This window comes from Typopeltis vanoorti, chromosome 2 (assembly GCF_054136105.1).
Source record: "Typopeltis vanoorti isolate ZY-2024b chromosome 2, IOZ_Tvanoo_1.0, whole genome shotgun sequence".
Lineage (NCBI taxonomy): Eukaryota > Metazoa > Arthropoda > Arachnida > Uropygi > Thelyphonidae > Typopeltis > Typopeltis vanoorti.
The window spans coordinates 94,423,239-94,442,023 of record NC_143550.1 but is presented as its reverse complement, the minus strand read 5'-3'; the positions used below and the strand labels follow the sequence as shown (position 1 = coordinate 94,442,023).

Here is an 18,785-nt window from a genome sequence, read left to right as displayed (position 1 = left end):
TGCCTGCCTGCCACCTACCCAACCTTTTTTGAATAAATAAGACAACACTACCAGAAGCAATATAAGTAGTCAAAACAAGTTGGAACAAATGCATCAGACATACTACAAATATTAAATGTAACACAAATAAAAAAGCTTGAAATACTGATAAAAGACGAATGGATAAAAATAAGTTAAATAAAACAATGAACACATTTCCAGAATGAATGATGACAGCTGATTAAAAAGAGTAAAAAATAGAAAACCTTTTCCCTGAATTATTCTTCAGTAGGATACCAGAAGATGAAAGAAAATATGAAAAGAGGCTCTACACTCTGGATGAAAACAGCATTTGCCTGTTTTCATCTATCCACTTACACCTTGGTCGTCCTTTGGGTCTTTTTTTTTTTTTTTTGGATATAACTTGGATAATTTTATTCACAAATTTGCTAAACCCATTCAAAGTAATTCCTCTTATTTGATGGAATTTAATGAAAAATATTCAGAATTTCTATTAAAATCTATCAAGTCATCTCAGTTTTAACCACACAATTTTAATAGCAAAATTATGCAAAAAATTATATCTAGAGTTCATATTGTTAAAAATGTCATCATCATCATCATCAAATTCCTGCCATGTACCCTCAAGGGGTGTACAGGATATGACAGTACTACATGAAAAAATTACATCATTACTAACATCCTATCTACAATTTTCCTCCAAATCAGTCTGTTACTTGTCAAGACTCCAACATTATCAGATCTTATATTTCTATCGTCTAAGGCACTTTGTACTGTATCAATCCACCTATATCTTGGTCTTCCTCTGGGTCGTTTTCCTGCCAACCTAGCAGAGAACACTTGTTTTGCTAATCTTTCCTCTCCCATTCTATTTAAGTGACCATACCACCTGAGATTAGCTCTGCTAAACGCATTCCTGGATGCTGACAATGTCAAGTTCTTTCCTAATATCCTCATTTTTAATATGATATTGCGTTTGATGCCATCTGTTCACGCCTCGAATCTTTCTCAGGACTCTCATATCTGCGGTCTCTAGTCTTTGGTCAAGTGTTACTTTTGACCCAGCTCTCAAATCCATAAGTTAAAACTGGTTTGAACACTGTCTTGTATACAGCTAATTTAGTGTTCCGACTAATTTCCCTCTTACTCCATATGAATTTATTCAATTGACTTCCCACCATACCAGCTTTGCTGATTCTGTTGTCTATTTCTATATTTAATTTACCATCTTCAGTAAAAATCGTGCCTAAGTAGCTGAAATGTTTTACTTGTTCCACAGGTTCTCCATTCACAACACAGTTGACATTTTCAATGATTCTGCCTATTTTCATTGTCTTTGTCTTTTTATTGCTGACCTTCATACCATATCTATTACAACAGTTATTCAATTTAGTCAGTGAATCTTGCAGACTTGTAGCGGATTTATTTAGAAGTATAACATCATCCGCATAAAGCAAAGAGCTGACATTAACATCTCCAATTTTGATATCAGGTTTAATACCACTTTCCTTCATAATGTGATCCATATAGATAATGAATAACAGAGGGGATAATGTACATCCTTGTCTCACACCAGATTTAACATTAAACCATCTTCCTGTACTTCCTTCAATTTTAACTGCTGACTTACAACTCAAATAAAGACTAAGTATTGCTTGATATAATGCCCCATTGAAACCATATAACTGCAGCGTATTGAATAGCCTCTCTCTTGGCACCTTGTCATATGCCTTTTCCAAATCGACAAAACTTAAATACAGATCTTTGTTATATTCCCATGCTTTGTCGTAAAGTGAAGATCTGATCCTGACAGCCTCTATTTGGCCTGAATCCAGCTTGTTCTTCACCAAGCTTTTCTTCCACAATTCTTCTCAACCGTTTCTCAAGTATACTTGCATAGATCTTGCCAGGAACACTCAGTAGGGAAATACCTCTGTAATTCTCACATTCAGTTTTATTTCCCTTTTTATATATGGGTACTATGAGAGCTCTACTCCAATCATCGGGAATTCGTCCCTCTGTCCAGGCTTTCTGAACTATGCAGTGCAGCCACTGTAAGACTTTTATACCCCCATACTTCAGCATTTCTGGTTGAATATCATCTCCTCCTGCTGCCTTTCCACATTTCAAGCCTTTGATGGCTTTTTCTACTTCAAGTATGGATATGTATTCCTGACTGCATGCCTGGTCAGTGTTTTTTTATCACTGTGCTGTCATCACTGCTTGTTTAATTTAGCAGTTTTTCAAAGTAATTACTCCATACTTCAAGGATATCTTTTTCTCCTGTTTTCATGTCACCTTTATCATCTCTAACTCCTTTTACAGCACTCTTTCCTCCATTCCTAAGCTTCTTCAACAACCTCCAGAATATTTTGCCACTTTCTTGATATTTATTTTCTATATTCTTGCCAAAATCTTCCCATGACTTTTGTTTAGCTAGTTTTACACACTGTTTAGCTTTCTTACATTTGTCTCTGTATTCTGTAAGAGACAAAGCTGACTTATTTGCCAGGAACTTTTGATATGCTTTCTTCTTTTCCTTCACTGCCTCTTTAACTTCCTGTGTCCACCAGGGAGTTCTGATTTTTCTATCCTTGCAGACAACCTCACCACATGCCTCTCTGGCTGAATCAATCAGTATTTTCTTGAAGGCTTGCCACTGAATTTCCAAGGTTTGGTTCTTGTTCTCAAACTCTTTCATTTTTTCTTCAATAATCTTTGTGTATTTTAGTCTACAGTTCACATCTGAGAGTTGCTCAACTTTTATTCGCTTTAAAACTTTCTTACATGTTATTCTTTTCAATATGAAATTCAATTTTATCCTGTTCAAGACTAAATAGTGATCACTTCCAATTTCAAATCCTCTGTACACTCTGGTGTCCTGCACCAGGGAGAAAACATCACTATCAACAATAACATAGTCAATGAGACTTTTCTTATTCTTAGCCTCTTCTCTCCATGTGAATTTGTGCACATTTTTGTGTTGGGACATGGTGTTAGTAATAACCAGTCCATGTCCTGAGCAGAAATCCAACAGATATTTGCTATTATTATTATTAGCTTTGCTCTTTTCTCCAAATTTTCCCAAAATATATTTGTATGTCTCACAATCATTTCCTACTCTGCTATTTAGATCCCCAACAAGGATCAACTTTTCATTTTTCATTGTGTCAGTTGCTTTTTCTAAAGCCTCAAAAAATTCCTCCACTTCTACCTTAGTAGAACCTTCTGTGGGACCATAGGCACAAATAAGTCTCACTGTCCAGTTCCCCATTCTCATATTTGCCCACATTACTCTACTTGAGACTGACTGCCATTCAAGAAGATTAGCCTCGTATTTTGTGTTGAATACTATGGCTACTCCTTCTTTTCCTTGATTGTCATTGCCTGAATATAACATTTTGTATTTATTGCTCAGAAAGATCTCAAGTGGTTCAGTACACAAGAATGCTTGTTTCACAAAACACTGTTCTCATGAATGTCTACAATCATTTGCTGATGTTAATTATCAATGCAAAACTTAAATAATCCTGAAAGAATAAAACAGGGATAATAAACATTGCTAACATGTACTTTGTTGAAAAAGGCAGATTTCAGTTTCACTTAATAAGGAATCAAGAAAATTTTCTTAAAAGAGAAGGTGGGGGGGGAATAAAATAAAATAAAAAAAGGAATGTTCGTTTTCTAAAATACATACAATAAAATCAATACTATAACTTTACTAAATCATTTAAGGAATTGACAACGTAGATAAGAATATAAATTAAATTACACTTTAATCAATATTTCCAATATTTCAGAAATGTCACGTTGCCATCTTCAAAAGGAACTTACAAAAAAGGCACGTGCATATTCTTATCTATGTTGTCAATTCCTTAAGTGATTTAGTAATGCATAACCAACGTATAAGCTTGTCTACGGAATAAAATCAATAAAAAATATCATACAATAAAAATTAATGATACCTGAATTTGTATCCACTGACAGATAAAATCTTTCATATGCTGCTGTTCTGTATCATCTGCATGATCATACCTAAATCATAAATAAATTAACTTACAGATGTGCCCATTACTACAAAAGTTTACCATGTTATTTCAATTTGCTACTATAAATGTATTGATAAAAATAACATGCTTATCATGTGTTATGGTTATGTTACCTATTAATTAGATCTTTCATAAGACCTTTGATCACATACTGAATTTTCACTTTATTTCATGTAATCCCACCTAAGAAAGATTGTAAACTATTTTTGTGGATGGGAGGTAAATTTATTAGTATATTAGTACCACATTAGTACAACCTCTAAAATCAAGACATTCCAGTCATGCATGGAAGAAAAATTTATCTCTTACCCACTTCTTCACCCTATCATCCTCTCTACACCTTCCATAAAGTGAAAAATTCCATCTACTGGTATAATGTATGAACCTTTCAGAAGTTTGTAGGTCTCTATCATATTAACTCTCTTTCCCTTGTTTGCTAGCAGCTGAAGTCCACAAATTCTCAATCTTGCCTCATAATCTACATTCCACAGTCCCAATATTTAACACACTCCTTTACACCCCTCTCCAGTGTATTAGCATCAGCTTGGAAACCAGGAGATCAGATCAGCACACAATACCCAGCTGAGGTTGTCTCAAAGCCTTCTAAAGTTTAGAGGCAAAATGCTTCTTTATTCTTACATGTCAACGTTTGTTTCAGCACTGCAATTATCTTCTGAGTTGTATTAGAATATTTGCTATATAATCCATGAACTTCAATTTCCTATCTACTAAAACACCAAAATCCCAAGCCTGTTTAAAATAGTTAATTGGTTATTTTATTTGTTCTTGTAAAATCCTGTCATTTTATGAGATGTTATATCTATATTTGTTGCAATGGGGTGGGGTGGAAACAGAATATTCTGATAGCATTATATGAAAAGTTTACATTATTATCAACTTTTTACATTTATATGGATCACATTATGAGAGAAGGTGGCATTAGTCCTGGATTGATTCAGTCAGAACTACCTTAGGAAACCAAATGATGACAATATTAGAGTGCTTACGAGTAATAGACTAATTTGGAGGATAATTGTTGATAGCAGATTAATAATAATATAAACTTTATCATGTAGTGCTGCCATAGTAACCTAAACACCCCTTGGGGTATATATCAGAAAACTGATGGTGATGTTTCAAAGGATTCCATGTATTAGTGATCTGGGAGGGGTTGAAAGTGGGGATTGAAAGTGATTGCTACATCTTCAATTTGTCTAAAGAGTAAGTTATTCCAGTTCAAATACACTGATTTATGGCAGTGCTTAAAGAGTATGCAAATATTTGTGGGAGAGGGATATTCTGGAAAGCAGCTCTAGTGTATTGTCCACTGGAATGTTAGTGAAAAGAGATGGCACATCAAAGCTTACTAAGTTTCTGTATAGTGGTTTTAAATGTGTGAAGTGTTTAATGTCAGATGATGTCTTGCTGATATGCTTGCTGAGTTCATATGTTAAATGTTTAACAAGTTTATAGGTAGGCCAATTAATGGCATCAATGACGGGTGTAGTATTAATATGGACAAAGTTTTCCATTGGCTAGCCTGTAATGCTATCTAAAAGACTTATGGTGTTATTTTTATTGATACTGTGAGATCTTTTACTGTTGGAATATGTGTTGACATATTCAATAGTAATTCTTTTATTTTGTTATTGTAGTCGTCTGTATTACGGATCATACTGGCACTTCCTTTGTCTGCTTTTCTACAACCATGTTACTATTTAGTTTTAAATTCCTCATGGTGGCCTTAAGTCCTTTGGATATGTTGCATTTTGGAGAGGGGGGGGGGATAGTAAGGTTGAGGATTCTAGCCTAAGGTCAGCTTTGCCTGGAGGTAGTCCTTTGATGGCAAATTCTGTGTTTGCTATGATTCATCATTCCACCCCATATCACTTTTATTGTTAAAGTGGAAGGAGAAGAAGTAGTTCTGGTCTTCTCAGATTCATTAGTCGAAAGCTACACACACATGCACATACTTACATGGCATTTTACATCGCTCTCCTGTACAAAAAATCGAAATTTTCAGAACTTAAACCTCAAAGGCAAAGTAAATTCCATCCTCAGAACAGGCAGTACATCTGGAACAACAGGCTCTACTTACACTTTTCAACAGAATGGTTAAATAAAAAATCCTCGCAAAACTTCTAAAAAATAGCAAATCCCCAAACAGACTATATTACACACATATCTTATCTTATATCAAAGGTAGAAAAAAGTTCGCTCCTGAAACAAGATAAAATCAAAACAGTTTACAAACTTCCCAGACAAAGTCTCAACTTTCCTCAGACAAATTAAGGACCACCAGGATCCTCTCGCTCTCTCTCTCTCCTTCCCAGGTACCTACATTATCCCCTGTCAATATGGGATTCAGTACTTTTGACAAACAGGACAAATCAATTATCAGCAGAAAAGAACATAAAAAATATGTTCAGTATGGACAAGTAAAAAGTGGACTAGCCCAACATGCCTTAGATGAAGACAACTTCATCAGGCGGGAAAAAAAAAAAAGTGAAGCTACTAAAGAGATCACGATTTAAATACAGGGAGAGTTCCTAGAAGTGGCTATAAAACTTCCTATGCTATAAAACCTGTGGAACTGTCACAGAAATGCTGTTGTAATTCTACATGAATTTTGCCACACTGCCCTATCTGCCTGTCAGCAATAATCACAAAACGCTATCATAGATGGCACTACTGTCGCCTTCCGTGCACGTGACTGTCCTTATTCTGGAAGTCATTGCAATTCTAGTCTCCGTTGAATGTGTATCTTAAAAATGCCTTTGATGATGATAGCTTGAGCTGGCAAAACATCAGGTTGTAAATACTTAGTTATTAAATTAGTTATTTCATTTCTGTCTCTATGTATATTCCAGAAATTTCAACCATAATCACTATACCCACAGAAATCTGAATATGGAAATAAGTCTCCTTTTGTATTGCTACCACATAGCAGTTCCAATAATATTAAGTATAGCATACAGTCGCATTAAAAAATGCAAACAAATATACATACATATCCTTAGATTATCTTATCATATAATGAAATGTTTCAAAAAAGAATGTCCGGATTTGAAAATTGTATATCTCTGCAACCATGAAAACCACAAATGAATGCGACATTGAGCACTTGTAATTGTGGTGAGTGAAACTTTAGGCCTTACTTCATACTTGGTAATTTATTTTGTAACTGTACCACATTTTCATTATTAAATATAATTATTTGAAATCGGGTCATTCTTTTTGAAACACCCTGTATATAATACTGTAAAAAAAAAAAAACATTAATTAAATCATGATTATGTGATATTTTTACACTATGATATCAAGCATTTTTACTTTAAATACAAAACATAAATAAAATAGCGATTAACTCTGTAACTCTGCAATGATGAGTGCGTTATGAAGTTAATGCCTTTTATTTCAATGATATTATAGTAGTGAATGCTTTCAAATGGTAATGAGTGAAAAGTAGCAAAACTGCGATCATTAGGATCTAAAATGAAATACATTATATTTGATTATTCCAACATAAGGCTTGGCTTTAACAGAAATGCATTTTATCTTTGTTACCTTTCTTCTGCTCTGCCCCTATATTTCTTTGAAACTTTTAACATACTATGCAGTTTTTTTTAAATTCACAAGCATTAATCTCTGAGTTAAAAAAAGAAAAGAAAAGGAGAGGTCCAATAGCAGGACATTAAAAATGCATATATACACTCTAATGAAGCATCCAGTTTTTATTATTGTGATATTATGATAGTGCATAGTAAATGTAAGGCCACAGTCATCATGAAAATATTTATTTTATGCTTTGAATTTAAAATAAAAAGTTGAATATGTTAACAAAAGACATTAGCTGAATAAAACAACTGAAAGAAATTTTAAAACATTAAAAAACCACATGAAAAAAAAAAAAGAATTACTAAAGAATTAACTCTTCACTTTCATATCAAATGTATCTATAAAGCAACTGTTAAGACTGAAAAATGATAATCATTCACTGACTGGCTGATGGTTCCTTTGACCAATATCTTAAATCTCCTATCCTAGGATTTTATGCAAATTATTTGATTCTATGATTCAATTTAGCTATTTTACTTGTAAAAATAAAATTTACAAAAATGGAGGTCACTTCTATGGAATGTCCTCTTTCTCTTCACCACCAAATTATTATCAAGATTATTCTGAGGAGCAGAACCATCCATACTCATCTTAGATAGGTAGATAATAGGAGGGGTTTCCAAAAAGTAAGGTACTACATTTTTTTTTTTCTCTAGGATGTTTAATAATAGAAACTTGAAATCATACACCAAGAAATAAGTGAACATGCACTACTTCTAAATGTCTTCAAATTTACTGATGCACTTGTCCAAATGATAGATCAGCTTATCTATACTAGTATTGAAGAAGTCCATGCCCACACCCAGTAACCAACATCGCACTGTCTGATGAACCTCCTCATCCATAGTGAAATGACTTCTGGAAAGGTGTTTCCTGATTGGGAGAGAGAGAGAGGGGGGGGGGAACAAATGGAAGTCTGAAGGCACTAAGGCTGGGCTGTATGGGGGGGATGTTTCCCAATGATTACAGTACAACCACTCATGAGTGGTGTGCGCAATGCGTGGAATAACATTGGCATGCACTAAAATCACAACACTTGTCAAAGAGTCCGTTGTTTGTTGAATGCTGGCTTTCAGTTTGTCCACCATTGTACAGTAAAGCTCTGCATTGATTGTTCCTCACTTTGGCAAGAAGTCCACCAAAAGAATGCATTGGTAATCCCAGAACACTGTGGCCATGACTTTTTTGGACAGTGGAAACAGTTCTGAGTTTTTTGTGCAAAAGGACATTGTGGATGTTTCCAGGTCATAGAGTCTTGTTTGCTCTCTGAGGTAAAGTGACGAATTCAAGTTTCATCTTCTGTGACTTAGGTGAGTGAGAAAATTTTTGCCTTTGTAGCTGTGTTGCAACAGATTCTCTAGACACATCCCCATGCATGCATGTTGCCTTGTGCTCCTCTGACAATTGTCAAGAGCAGTCCTTTCTAAAACCAAGGACATCATGAACAATTTTGTAAATGGTAGACTTACTCAAGTTCACCACTTGAGTAAATTCACTCACCGATCTTCAAGAATGATACCTTTTAATGCACGAAATGTTGTCTTCTATCTTGCTCAATGAAGGCCTGCCCACACAATGCTGATCTTCAATGTGGGCCTGCTTTAAATTCATTGCACCAAAAACACACCTACTTCTTTGACATCACCTTTCCACCATACACAGCAACCAGTTCACAGTGAATACCACTTAGTGAGGACCCTTTTGCTTGCAAAAAACGAATAACTTTAGGGACACCTGTTTTGGACCACACTCACACAGTAGCATCATACTGCAATGGCAGTCTTTTTGAACATTATTAACATCTATCTGTCCACCATGTTTTAGCTCATTCTGTTTCACCATTATTAAGAAAAATAAAAGATGCATTGATTTACTTTTTGGAAACCCCTCATATATCTGCAATTTGGCAGGCCACTTACTTCTATACTCTCAATAGATGAGAAACTTATCCTTCACATTAGCAGTGACTCTTCACATCATCCAACTCAAAGGAGATCTTTTGAGATGGACAATGGTGGACTGTTATAACCAGATCTGTGAAAAACTGGTTCTTCACATCATTTATTTCATCATTCCCCACACAGCTGCAGCTTACAGCATAGTCCTAATAATTTCCCAGATCTGGAACTTAGTGTCAGTCTACTAGCCAATCAATAAATGAGCACCATTTTCTTTTCTCATGTTTTTTTTTTTTCCCAAACCCAAGAGTGATTTTGAAGATGCAACTGGATACCAATGCTAATATTTGTTGTGTATATATATATATATATATATATATATCATCATCATCATCAAATTCCTGGCATGTACCCTCAAGGGATGTACAGGATATGATAGTACTGCATGAAAAAAATTACATCATTACTAACTTCCTATCTACAATTTTCCTCCAAATCAGTCTGTTACTTGTCAAGACTCCAACATTATCAGATCTTATATTTCTATCGTCTAAGAACTTTGTACCGTATCAATCCACCTATATCTTGGTCTTCCTCTGGGTCGTTTTGCTGCCAACCTGGCAGAGAACACTTGTTTTGCTAATCTTTCTTCGCCCATTCTGTTTAAGTGACCATACCACCTGAGATTAGCTCTGCTAACACATTCCTGGATGTTGACAATGTCTAGTTCTTTCCTAATATCCTTGTTTTTAATAGGATATTGTCATTGATGCCATCTGTTCACGCCTCTAATCTTCCTCAGGACTCTCATATCTGCGGTCTCTAGTTTTTGGTCAAGTGTTTTACTTCTGACCCAGCTCTCAGATCCATAAGTTAAAACTGGTTTGAACACTGTCTGGTATACAGCTAATTTAGTGTTCCGACTAATTTCTCTCTTATTCCATATGAATTTATTCAATTGACTTCCCACGATACCAGCTTTGCTGATTCTGTTGTCTATTTCTATATTTAATTTACCATCTTCACTGAAAATCGTGCCTAAGTAGCTGAAATGTTTTACTTGTTCTTCCACAAGTTCTCCATTCACAACACAGTTGACATTTTCAACAATTCTGCCTATTTTCATTGTCTTTTATTGCTGACCTTCATACCATATCTATTACAACAGTTATTCAATTTAGTCAGAGAATCTTGCAGACTTGTAGCAGATTTATTTAGAAATATAACATCATCCACATAAAGCAAAGAGCTGACATTAACATCTCCAATTTTGATATCATCTTTAATACCACTTTCCTTCATAATGTGATCCATATAGATAATGAATAACAGAGGGGATAATGTACATCCTTGTCTCACACCAAATTTAACATTAAACCATCTTCCTGTACTTCCTTCAATTCTAACTGCTGACTTACAACTCAAATAAAGACTAAGTATTGCTTGATATAATGCCCCACCATTGACACCATATAACTGTAACGTATTGAATAGCTTCTCTCTTGGCACCTTGTCATATGCCTTTTCCAAATCGACAAAACTTAAATACAGATCTTTGTTATATTCCCATGATTTCTTGACTATTTGTCGTAAAGTGAAGATCTGATCCTGACAGCCTCTATTTGGCCTGAATCCAGTTTGTTCTTCATCAAGCTTTTCTTCCACAATTCTTCTCAACCGTTTCTCAAGTATACTTGCATAGATCTTGCCCAGAACACTCAGTAGGGAAATATCTCTGTAATTCTCACATTCAGTTTTATTTCCCTTTTTATATATGGATACTATTAGAGCTCTACTCCAATCATCGGGAATTCGTCCCTCTGTCCAGGCTTTCTGAACTATGCAGTGCGGCCACTGTAAGAATCTTATACCACCATACTTCAGCATTTCTGGTCAAATAAAGACCTGCTGCCTTTCCACATTTCAAGCCTTTGATGGCTTTTTCCAATTCAAGTATGGATATGTATTCCTGACGGCATGCCTGGTTAGCATTTTTTACTACTGTGCTGTCATCACTGCTTGTTTCATTCAGCAATTTTTCAAAGTAATTACTCCATACTTCAAGGATATCTTTTTCTCCTGTTTTCATGCCACCTTTATCATCTCTAACTCCTTTTACAGTACTCTTTCTTCCATTCCTAAGCTTCTTCAACAACCTCCAGAATATTCTTGCCAAAGTCCTCCCATGACTTTTGTTTAGCTAGTTTTACATATATTATTTTTACATATTAGTTTTACATGTATATATATATATATATATATATATTTAAATACAACAAAAATACAGCTTCAATTTACAAAGTTGATAATTTCAATGTCAACTCCACAAGTTTCTCTTAGAACTTGTTTTAAATGATTTTATTTTGCATTAATGTTCTAGATTATAATTTTAATCTATGCTTTTATCCTAGTTTTTGTGTTTTCTTGCTTTCTTTTAACCTTTTATAATGTAATTACTTCTCTCAATGTATTATAAACATTATTGTTTTTTTTACAAACATTATTGTAAACATTAAAGCAATATAAGCATTTAGTTCAACTATCCTAATACTAGGGATCGAACCAACACTCTTGCAAATTTTACCTGAAATGCTATGGGCACAAAATTTGGTATATGCTTTTTCTATCATAGCTTAAAGTAATTTACAAATTTAGATGGATCCTCCTACATCCAGGGATAAAATCAAATGATAGGGGCTATAATTCTGAATTTCAGGAATGGAGAGAATTAGATAATTATCTGTGTGATATTTAACCATAAGCAAGTTTAAGTTTCTGATTTTAAAAATTACTAAATTTCCAGTTTCAAATCAATGGTCAAAGTTGTGCATTTATTTGGAAAATATTACATACATAGAGAAGTAGCATTCATAGCTGTTTGAGTTACAGTAATCTTACTGCAAACATGAGAAGTTACTCCTCCATCTAGCTAACTCCTTTTCCATTTATCGCCAGCTTTTTTTATAAACTATACTGGGTAGTTGAGGTAGCCAATTACTGCAGTTTAGAATAGGAGTGAGATTATTCAAAATTTTACCAAGTGGTTTACATCTAGTCAGAAGAATTTCAACAACAGGGAGAACATATTTTTAGGATTCAAGTTAGTTCACTGGAGTTTGAAGTTGAAGATGTTTTAAATTTAAGAGTAACTCAAAATTCTAATATTTTTCTTTTTAGAACTGCAAAATTTTGTATAAGAAATGAACATGAAATAATTTTATGTTAAATTCAATAAGAATTTGACAGTTAATAACCATTTAAAGTTTAAACACAAAATTACTGTACAATAACGTTCACTGATGATTTAAAACAAAATTTTTTAAACCGACACTCATTGTCGTCATAGTCTTCCTATCAGTCTGGAACAGGCCACGTGGCCTGTTCCGGACTCAGTCCATCTTCTTCTTGATCATCCCCTATTCCTTGTTCCTCTAGGATTATATGCTAAGATCTTTTTTGGTAGTCTTTCTCTCTGCATTCTTGCTATATGGTCTAGCCAGTTTTTCCTATATTTGATCATTGAGTTTGTTATGGGATTGATTTTGAGATTTTTAATTATTTCTTTTTTTAATATAATAGAGTAAGTTTTTTTGTTTTTCTAAAGAATTTCATTTCTGCTGCCTGAATTCTCTGTATACCTCTTTTTCCAAAGGTCCAGAACTCACTTCCATATAATAGTGAAGGTTTGGCTATTATTTTGTAGACTTTGCGTCTTGTGTGTTTCTGTACATAGCTAGGTTTACAGGTTCTGTTAATTACTCCAGTGATTTTTATAAAGTTTGTCATCTTAAAATTAATATCTATTTCATTTATGTAAGACAGTTTACAGTCTAGGTATTTGAAATTATTAAGTTGCTCAATTATTTTATTATTTATTACTATTTTACTTCTGACAGAGTTATTTCCATAAAAAGCCATGACTCTAGTTTTCTCTGTTGACATTTCTAGGCCATACTGTTGTATATTATTATTTAAATTATAAATTGATTTCTATAGTTCATCTTCAGGCTTTCCAAAGATAATCTGATCATCAGCAAAGAGTAGTGTATCTATTTTTGTATGTCGATCGATTTGGAAGCCACATGTATTTACTTCTCTCCATTTTTTGAAAATATTGTCCATATATATATATATATATATATATATATTGAATAATATGGGTGATAAAGGACAGCCTTGATGGACTCCTCTATTTATTGGTTTCCAAATGAATATGATATCATTTTGCCTTATTGCTATTTCATTATTACGGTATATGTTTAATAGAGGATTGTATAGCTAGTTTGGAATGTGATATTCCTTTAGAGTTTCCCATAGCTTATTTCTCAGAATTTTGTCAAATGCTTTTATATAATCAATGAAAGCTACGTGTGTTTGAATGTTGTATTCTCTATGCTTTTCTATAATTATTTTTAAGACAAAAGCTGAGTCTATACATGAATCTTCCCATAAGGGGAAGATCATGTATAGACTTGGCTTTTATCTTAAAATTTTATTAAGTGGCTTACATCTAGTCAGAAGAATTTCAACAACAAGGAGAACATATTTTTAGGGTTCAAGTTACTTCACTGGAGTTTGAAGTTGAAGGTGTTTTAAATTTAAGAGTAACTCAAAATTCTAATATTTTTCTTTTTAGAACTGCAAAATTTTGTATAAGAAATGAACACGAAATAATTTTATGTTAAATCCAATAAGAACTTGACAGTTAATAACCATTTAAAGTTTAAACGAAAAATTACTGTACAATAAAGTTCACTGATGATTTAAAACAAAATTTTTTAAACTGACACTCACCGAGTTTTAATATAATGTTCTATAACCTGAAGGCAAAAGAACTTTACATGATCATTGCTAAATTGAGGGGATAAAAAATTACATATTATATATATATATATATAGTTATACAAAATAGATGACCTCTCAAATCAAATATTTGCTAAATAATTAACTGAATCAAATTGTCATTATTTTTACTTTAAAAAATTTTAAATGAATATATATATATATAAAATAACTATTTCATCTTTTAATGCAAGTGCTTAGTTTCTTTTGAGATGAACTGACAGACTATAAAATGATGCTACTGCAATGTGTCTAAACAATATGTAATTTACTTGCACTAACTGAAGTTGAAATTTAGATTTATTTCTAAAAATATTTATACGAGGGTGATAATATAGCCCTCATTAAAGGCTTTCAAAAATTTGAAGGGACAGCTAATAGTAATCTGAAAATACTTGATAACTATTTCTCTTCTGGAATCTAAAACCTGAATTTTATAAGGTTAATAAGTTCTTGATAAAAAGAGGAAGGTTCTCTCTGAGACTAAAGTTGTGTAGGTCTTTCAATATTCCAAATCTCCAAGCAGTGACATACAATTTTTCATATCAAATAAAATCGATACTAAGTGTGCACTTTTTTTTAAGGAAGGCATGTCTAACAGATGCTTCCAGTCAGACTACTTGATTAATTATTAGTTGTCAGATAGTGTTCTGGAGAAAAGGTTGTTTCACTCCAGAAACCATAAAAAACAAGAGTTAACCATTTTTTCTATAATAAATTTAGTTTAATCCTTTATCCAAGTGTAAGCAAACCAAGTTTGCACCTGAAGTATCTTCAGGACTGAGGCAACTTGTGGTAAATATGACTTCTCCATCCCTTGTCTCAGTATCTCCCAGAATGCAAAGCACATCTCCTTGTGGTAGTGCTATGCATTAAGGGAAGGACCACTACCCAGACCAGTTTCAACCTTTATTGAGGTCTTGTCAGTGGGAGCCAGACCCAGAGGTGGTGATACTAAGGTGGAAGTAATGGAGAAGTCATATTTATCTATACGAGTTGCCAAAAGGTATCTCACCATATTATTAAATTACTCTGAATTTAGAGGAAGATGTTGGAAGTTTTTTCAACTTACAACAAAAATAAAATAAAATAAATAAACATTTTTTCCCAGAGTCATGCCTAAGCAGCTGGTCAGTAGTTTACTGACCAGTTGGATCATTCCTAGCAATAATAATCACCTTTTGCCAGGTATCCAAAACATTCTCACAGAAAATTCTGTTGAGCAGGTACAGCAGTTGATCCTTGGAGCAACAGATGTACAATCATCTCACAATGGATGTTTTCTGGCCCAACAGTGGGTAAGCACAGTAGCTTTCATTTCTTGTTTTGTAAATGGCCTATATTTTTCTGCATTTGCTTGAAGAGACAGAATCAGTTATTTCTCTGCTTGACGTTTTTGGACAAGGAACTCTGAGGGTATAAGAAGATATTACTGATGTTTGACAAAAATATCCACAAAAGTATAGCAGCAATTGTACATCCATTATGTTCAAGGATGAAAAGTTGAAGAGTGGTATATCTGCCCTTCAGATATACCAGATTTCACCCCAGACTTCTTTGCTGCTGGATAGTCTTGTTATAGAAAATGTGTACTGGGGATGTATCTTGCTCAGGCATGTTAAAGCAACGAGGTTTATTGTTGTTGTTATGGAATATGTGAGGAAGATACTCTAAGCTTTCTTCTGGGCTTCCTTATCAGCATTTGATGCTTTAGGAAAAGTGCAAACTAACTAACTTTATGTTTTAGGAATTGCAGTTGTGGAAGCTTATGTAATATATGCTATCATACAACTCACTGCATCGTTGATAGGAAAGGAAGAGAAGAGAAGCCAGAATTCAGCTGCTCAATTTTCTCTCTCGTGTCCATGATATAATACGTAGTTATTGAAACCTTCATGGCTTACACATGTAAAAAAACATATAATTTCATTCATCAAGGAGACAGATTGGTAACTACATTCAAAATATGAATCATAAGAATGAGTCATGAAGTGCCCACTAGCTCATATCTCATTACAGCAAAAGTGATAGGGTTACACCATTAGAGTTCAAAGGAACAATTATAAAAATTGCATAGATAAAAAAAATTTAAATAATTAAAAAAAAAACATGAGCAATTAATAGTAATCATTTCTCAAAACTTAGAGATTGGTATACACTCAGAGCAGCTAAGGTTTGGATGATTTTATAGCATTTTATGTTTCAAGAAAGACAATCAAATTTAATCCTGCTGGAATTTTTGTCTGGTTCCAAAGAACTCTGTGCCTAGCATCAATAGCATGAGAAGTAAGGCCAGACTTGTTGGATTACAAAAATGCAATACAGTCTTGATGTGCTTGGATTCCAATCAAAGCAAAACAACCAGTATGTCCAAAATAGCGAAGAATACATGCACAGGAAAAATGATAATGGTAAGGAAAGGTGTGGTTGTATATCTTTTGTATATCGCAAGATGAAATACAAGACAACTTTCAAGCTGGTTTGAAGGAGTGTATATACTGAATTTGCAAAAGAATTAGTGATATTTGTTCTGAGCTTCTTTAAAATAGAGTATTGAAATTTTTTCACCTTGGATTGTAGCAATTGTTTAAGGAAATTGACAACATATTTGGGGTGCTTAAGGGTCAAAGTTGTATAACTGAGAGGAGACCTCCACACAGCCTCTAAAGGAATGCAGAGAACCGACCAGGGCTTCTGACCTAATGTCCAATCCTCACCTTCTCGTGGTGCACCCTGTTGGGTATCTACCTGGATACTGAACAAACGAGGATGGGATGGCAATTTGGGATTTAGCCGTACAAATTGTATTCTTATTGGCTTAAACCAATATAGAAAATGATGGTACAACATAACAAAATTTCATGCCGGCTGGGGCATTGCCCGGTTAAATAAGGGTCCCCGTTGTTTTCGCCAGAGAACCAGGGCGAACAGCGAAAAGTCAGCTACTGGAACAAATCTGAAAACACACCCCAACTCAACATCACTAGAGTTAAAGATTGGTACTATCAACATAAGAAGCCTGAATGGCAAAGAAATGGAGCTAGCTGAGGAATTAGATAAGTACCAGATCGACAGGGGTGACTGAAAGAAAAAAGACAAAAACTGGTGAGATCTTTCTGAGCAATAAATACAAAATGTTATATTCAGGCAATAACAATCAAGGAAAAGAAGATGTAATAGAATCCAACACTAAATACGAGGCTAATCTTCTTGAATGGCAGGCAGTCTCAATTAGAGTGATATGGGAAAATGTGAGAATGGGGAACTCGACAATGAGACTTATTTGTGGCTATGGTCCCACAGAAGGTTTTCTACTAAGGTAGAAGTGAAGGAATTTTTTTATGCTTTCGAAAAAACAACTGACACAATGAAAAAGGAAAAGTTGGTCCTTGTTGGGGATCTAAATAGCAGAGTAGGAAATGATTGTCAGACATACAAAAATATTTTGGGAAAATTTGGAGAAAAGAGCAAAGCTAATAATAATGGCAAATACCTGTTAGATTTCTGCTCAGGACATGGACTGGTTATTACTAACACGATGTTCCAATATAAAATTATGCACAAATTCACATGGAGAGAAGAAGCAAGGAATAAGAAAATTCTCATTGACTATATTATTGTTGATAGTGATGTTTTCTCCATGGTGCAAGACACCAGAGTGTATAGAGGATTTGAAATTGATCACTATTTAATCTTGAGCAGGATAAAATTGAAGTTCGTATTGAAAAGAATAACATGTAAGAAAGTTTTAAAGCGAATAAAAGTTGAGCAGCCCTCAGATGTGAACTGTTACACAAAGATTATTGAAAAAAAAATGAAAGAGTTTGAGAACAAGAATGAACAAAACACTGATTGATTCAGCCAGAGAGGCATGTGGTGAGGTTGTCTGCAAAGATAGAAAAATCAGAACTCCATGGTGGACAGAGGAAGTTAAAGAGGTAGTGAAGGAAAAGAAGAAAGCATATCAAAAGTTGCTGGCAATAAGTCAGCTTGTGCTCTTAGAGAATACAGAGACAAATGTAAGAAAGCTAAATACTGTGTAAAACTAACTAAACAAAAGTCATGGGAGGACTTTGGCAATAACACAGAAAATAAATATCAAGGTGTGGTAAGATATTCTGGAGGTTGCTGAAGAAGCTTAGAAATGGAGGAAAGAGTGCTGTAAAAGGAGTTAGGGATGATAAAGGTGACATGAAAACAGGAGAAAAGATATCCTTGAAGTATGAAGTAATTACTTCGAAAAATTGCTAAATGAAACAAGCAGGGATAGCACAGTAGAAAATGCCATCAAATGCTTGAAATGTGGAAAGGCAGCAGGAGTAGATGATATTCAGCCAGAAATGTTGAAGTATGGTGGTATAAAAGTCTTACAGTGGCT

The 18,785-nt window shown here is 34.0% G+C and overlaps 1 protein-coding gene across 1 annotated transcript in view; it reads right to left on the bottom strand.

Moving 5' to 3' along the window:
- Window positions 1-18,785, bottom strand: part of LOC150109266 (exportin-T-like) — a 359,762-nt gene that overhangs the window by 304,600 nt on the left and 36,377 nt on the right. The window contains exons 4-5 of the mRNA XM_090401965.1: window positions 14,360-14,416; window positions 3,966-4,035 (exon numbers count right to left, since the gene is read on the bottom strand). Coding sequence (XP_090258091.1) covers window positions 3,966-4,035; window positions 14,360-14,416 — 127 coding nt within the window. The remainder of the gene's footprint in view (window positions 1-3,965; window positions 4,036-14,359; window positions 14,417-18,785) is intronic.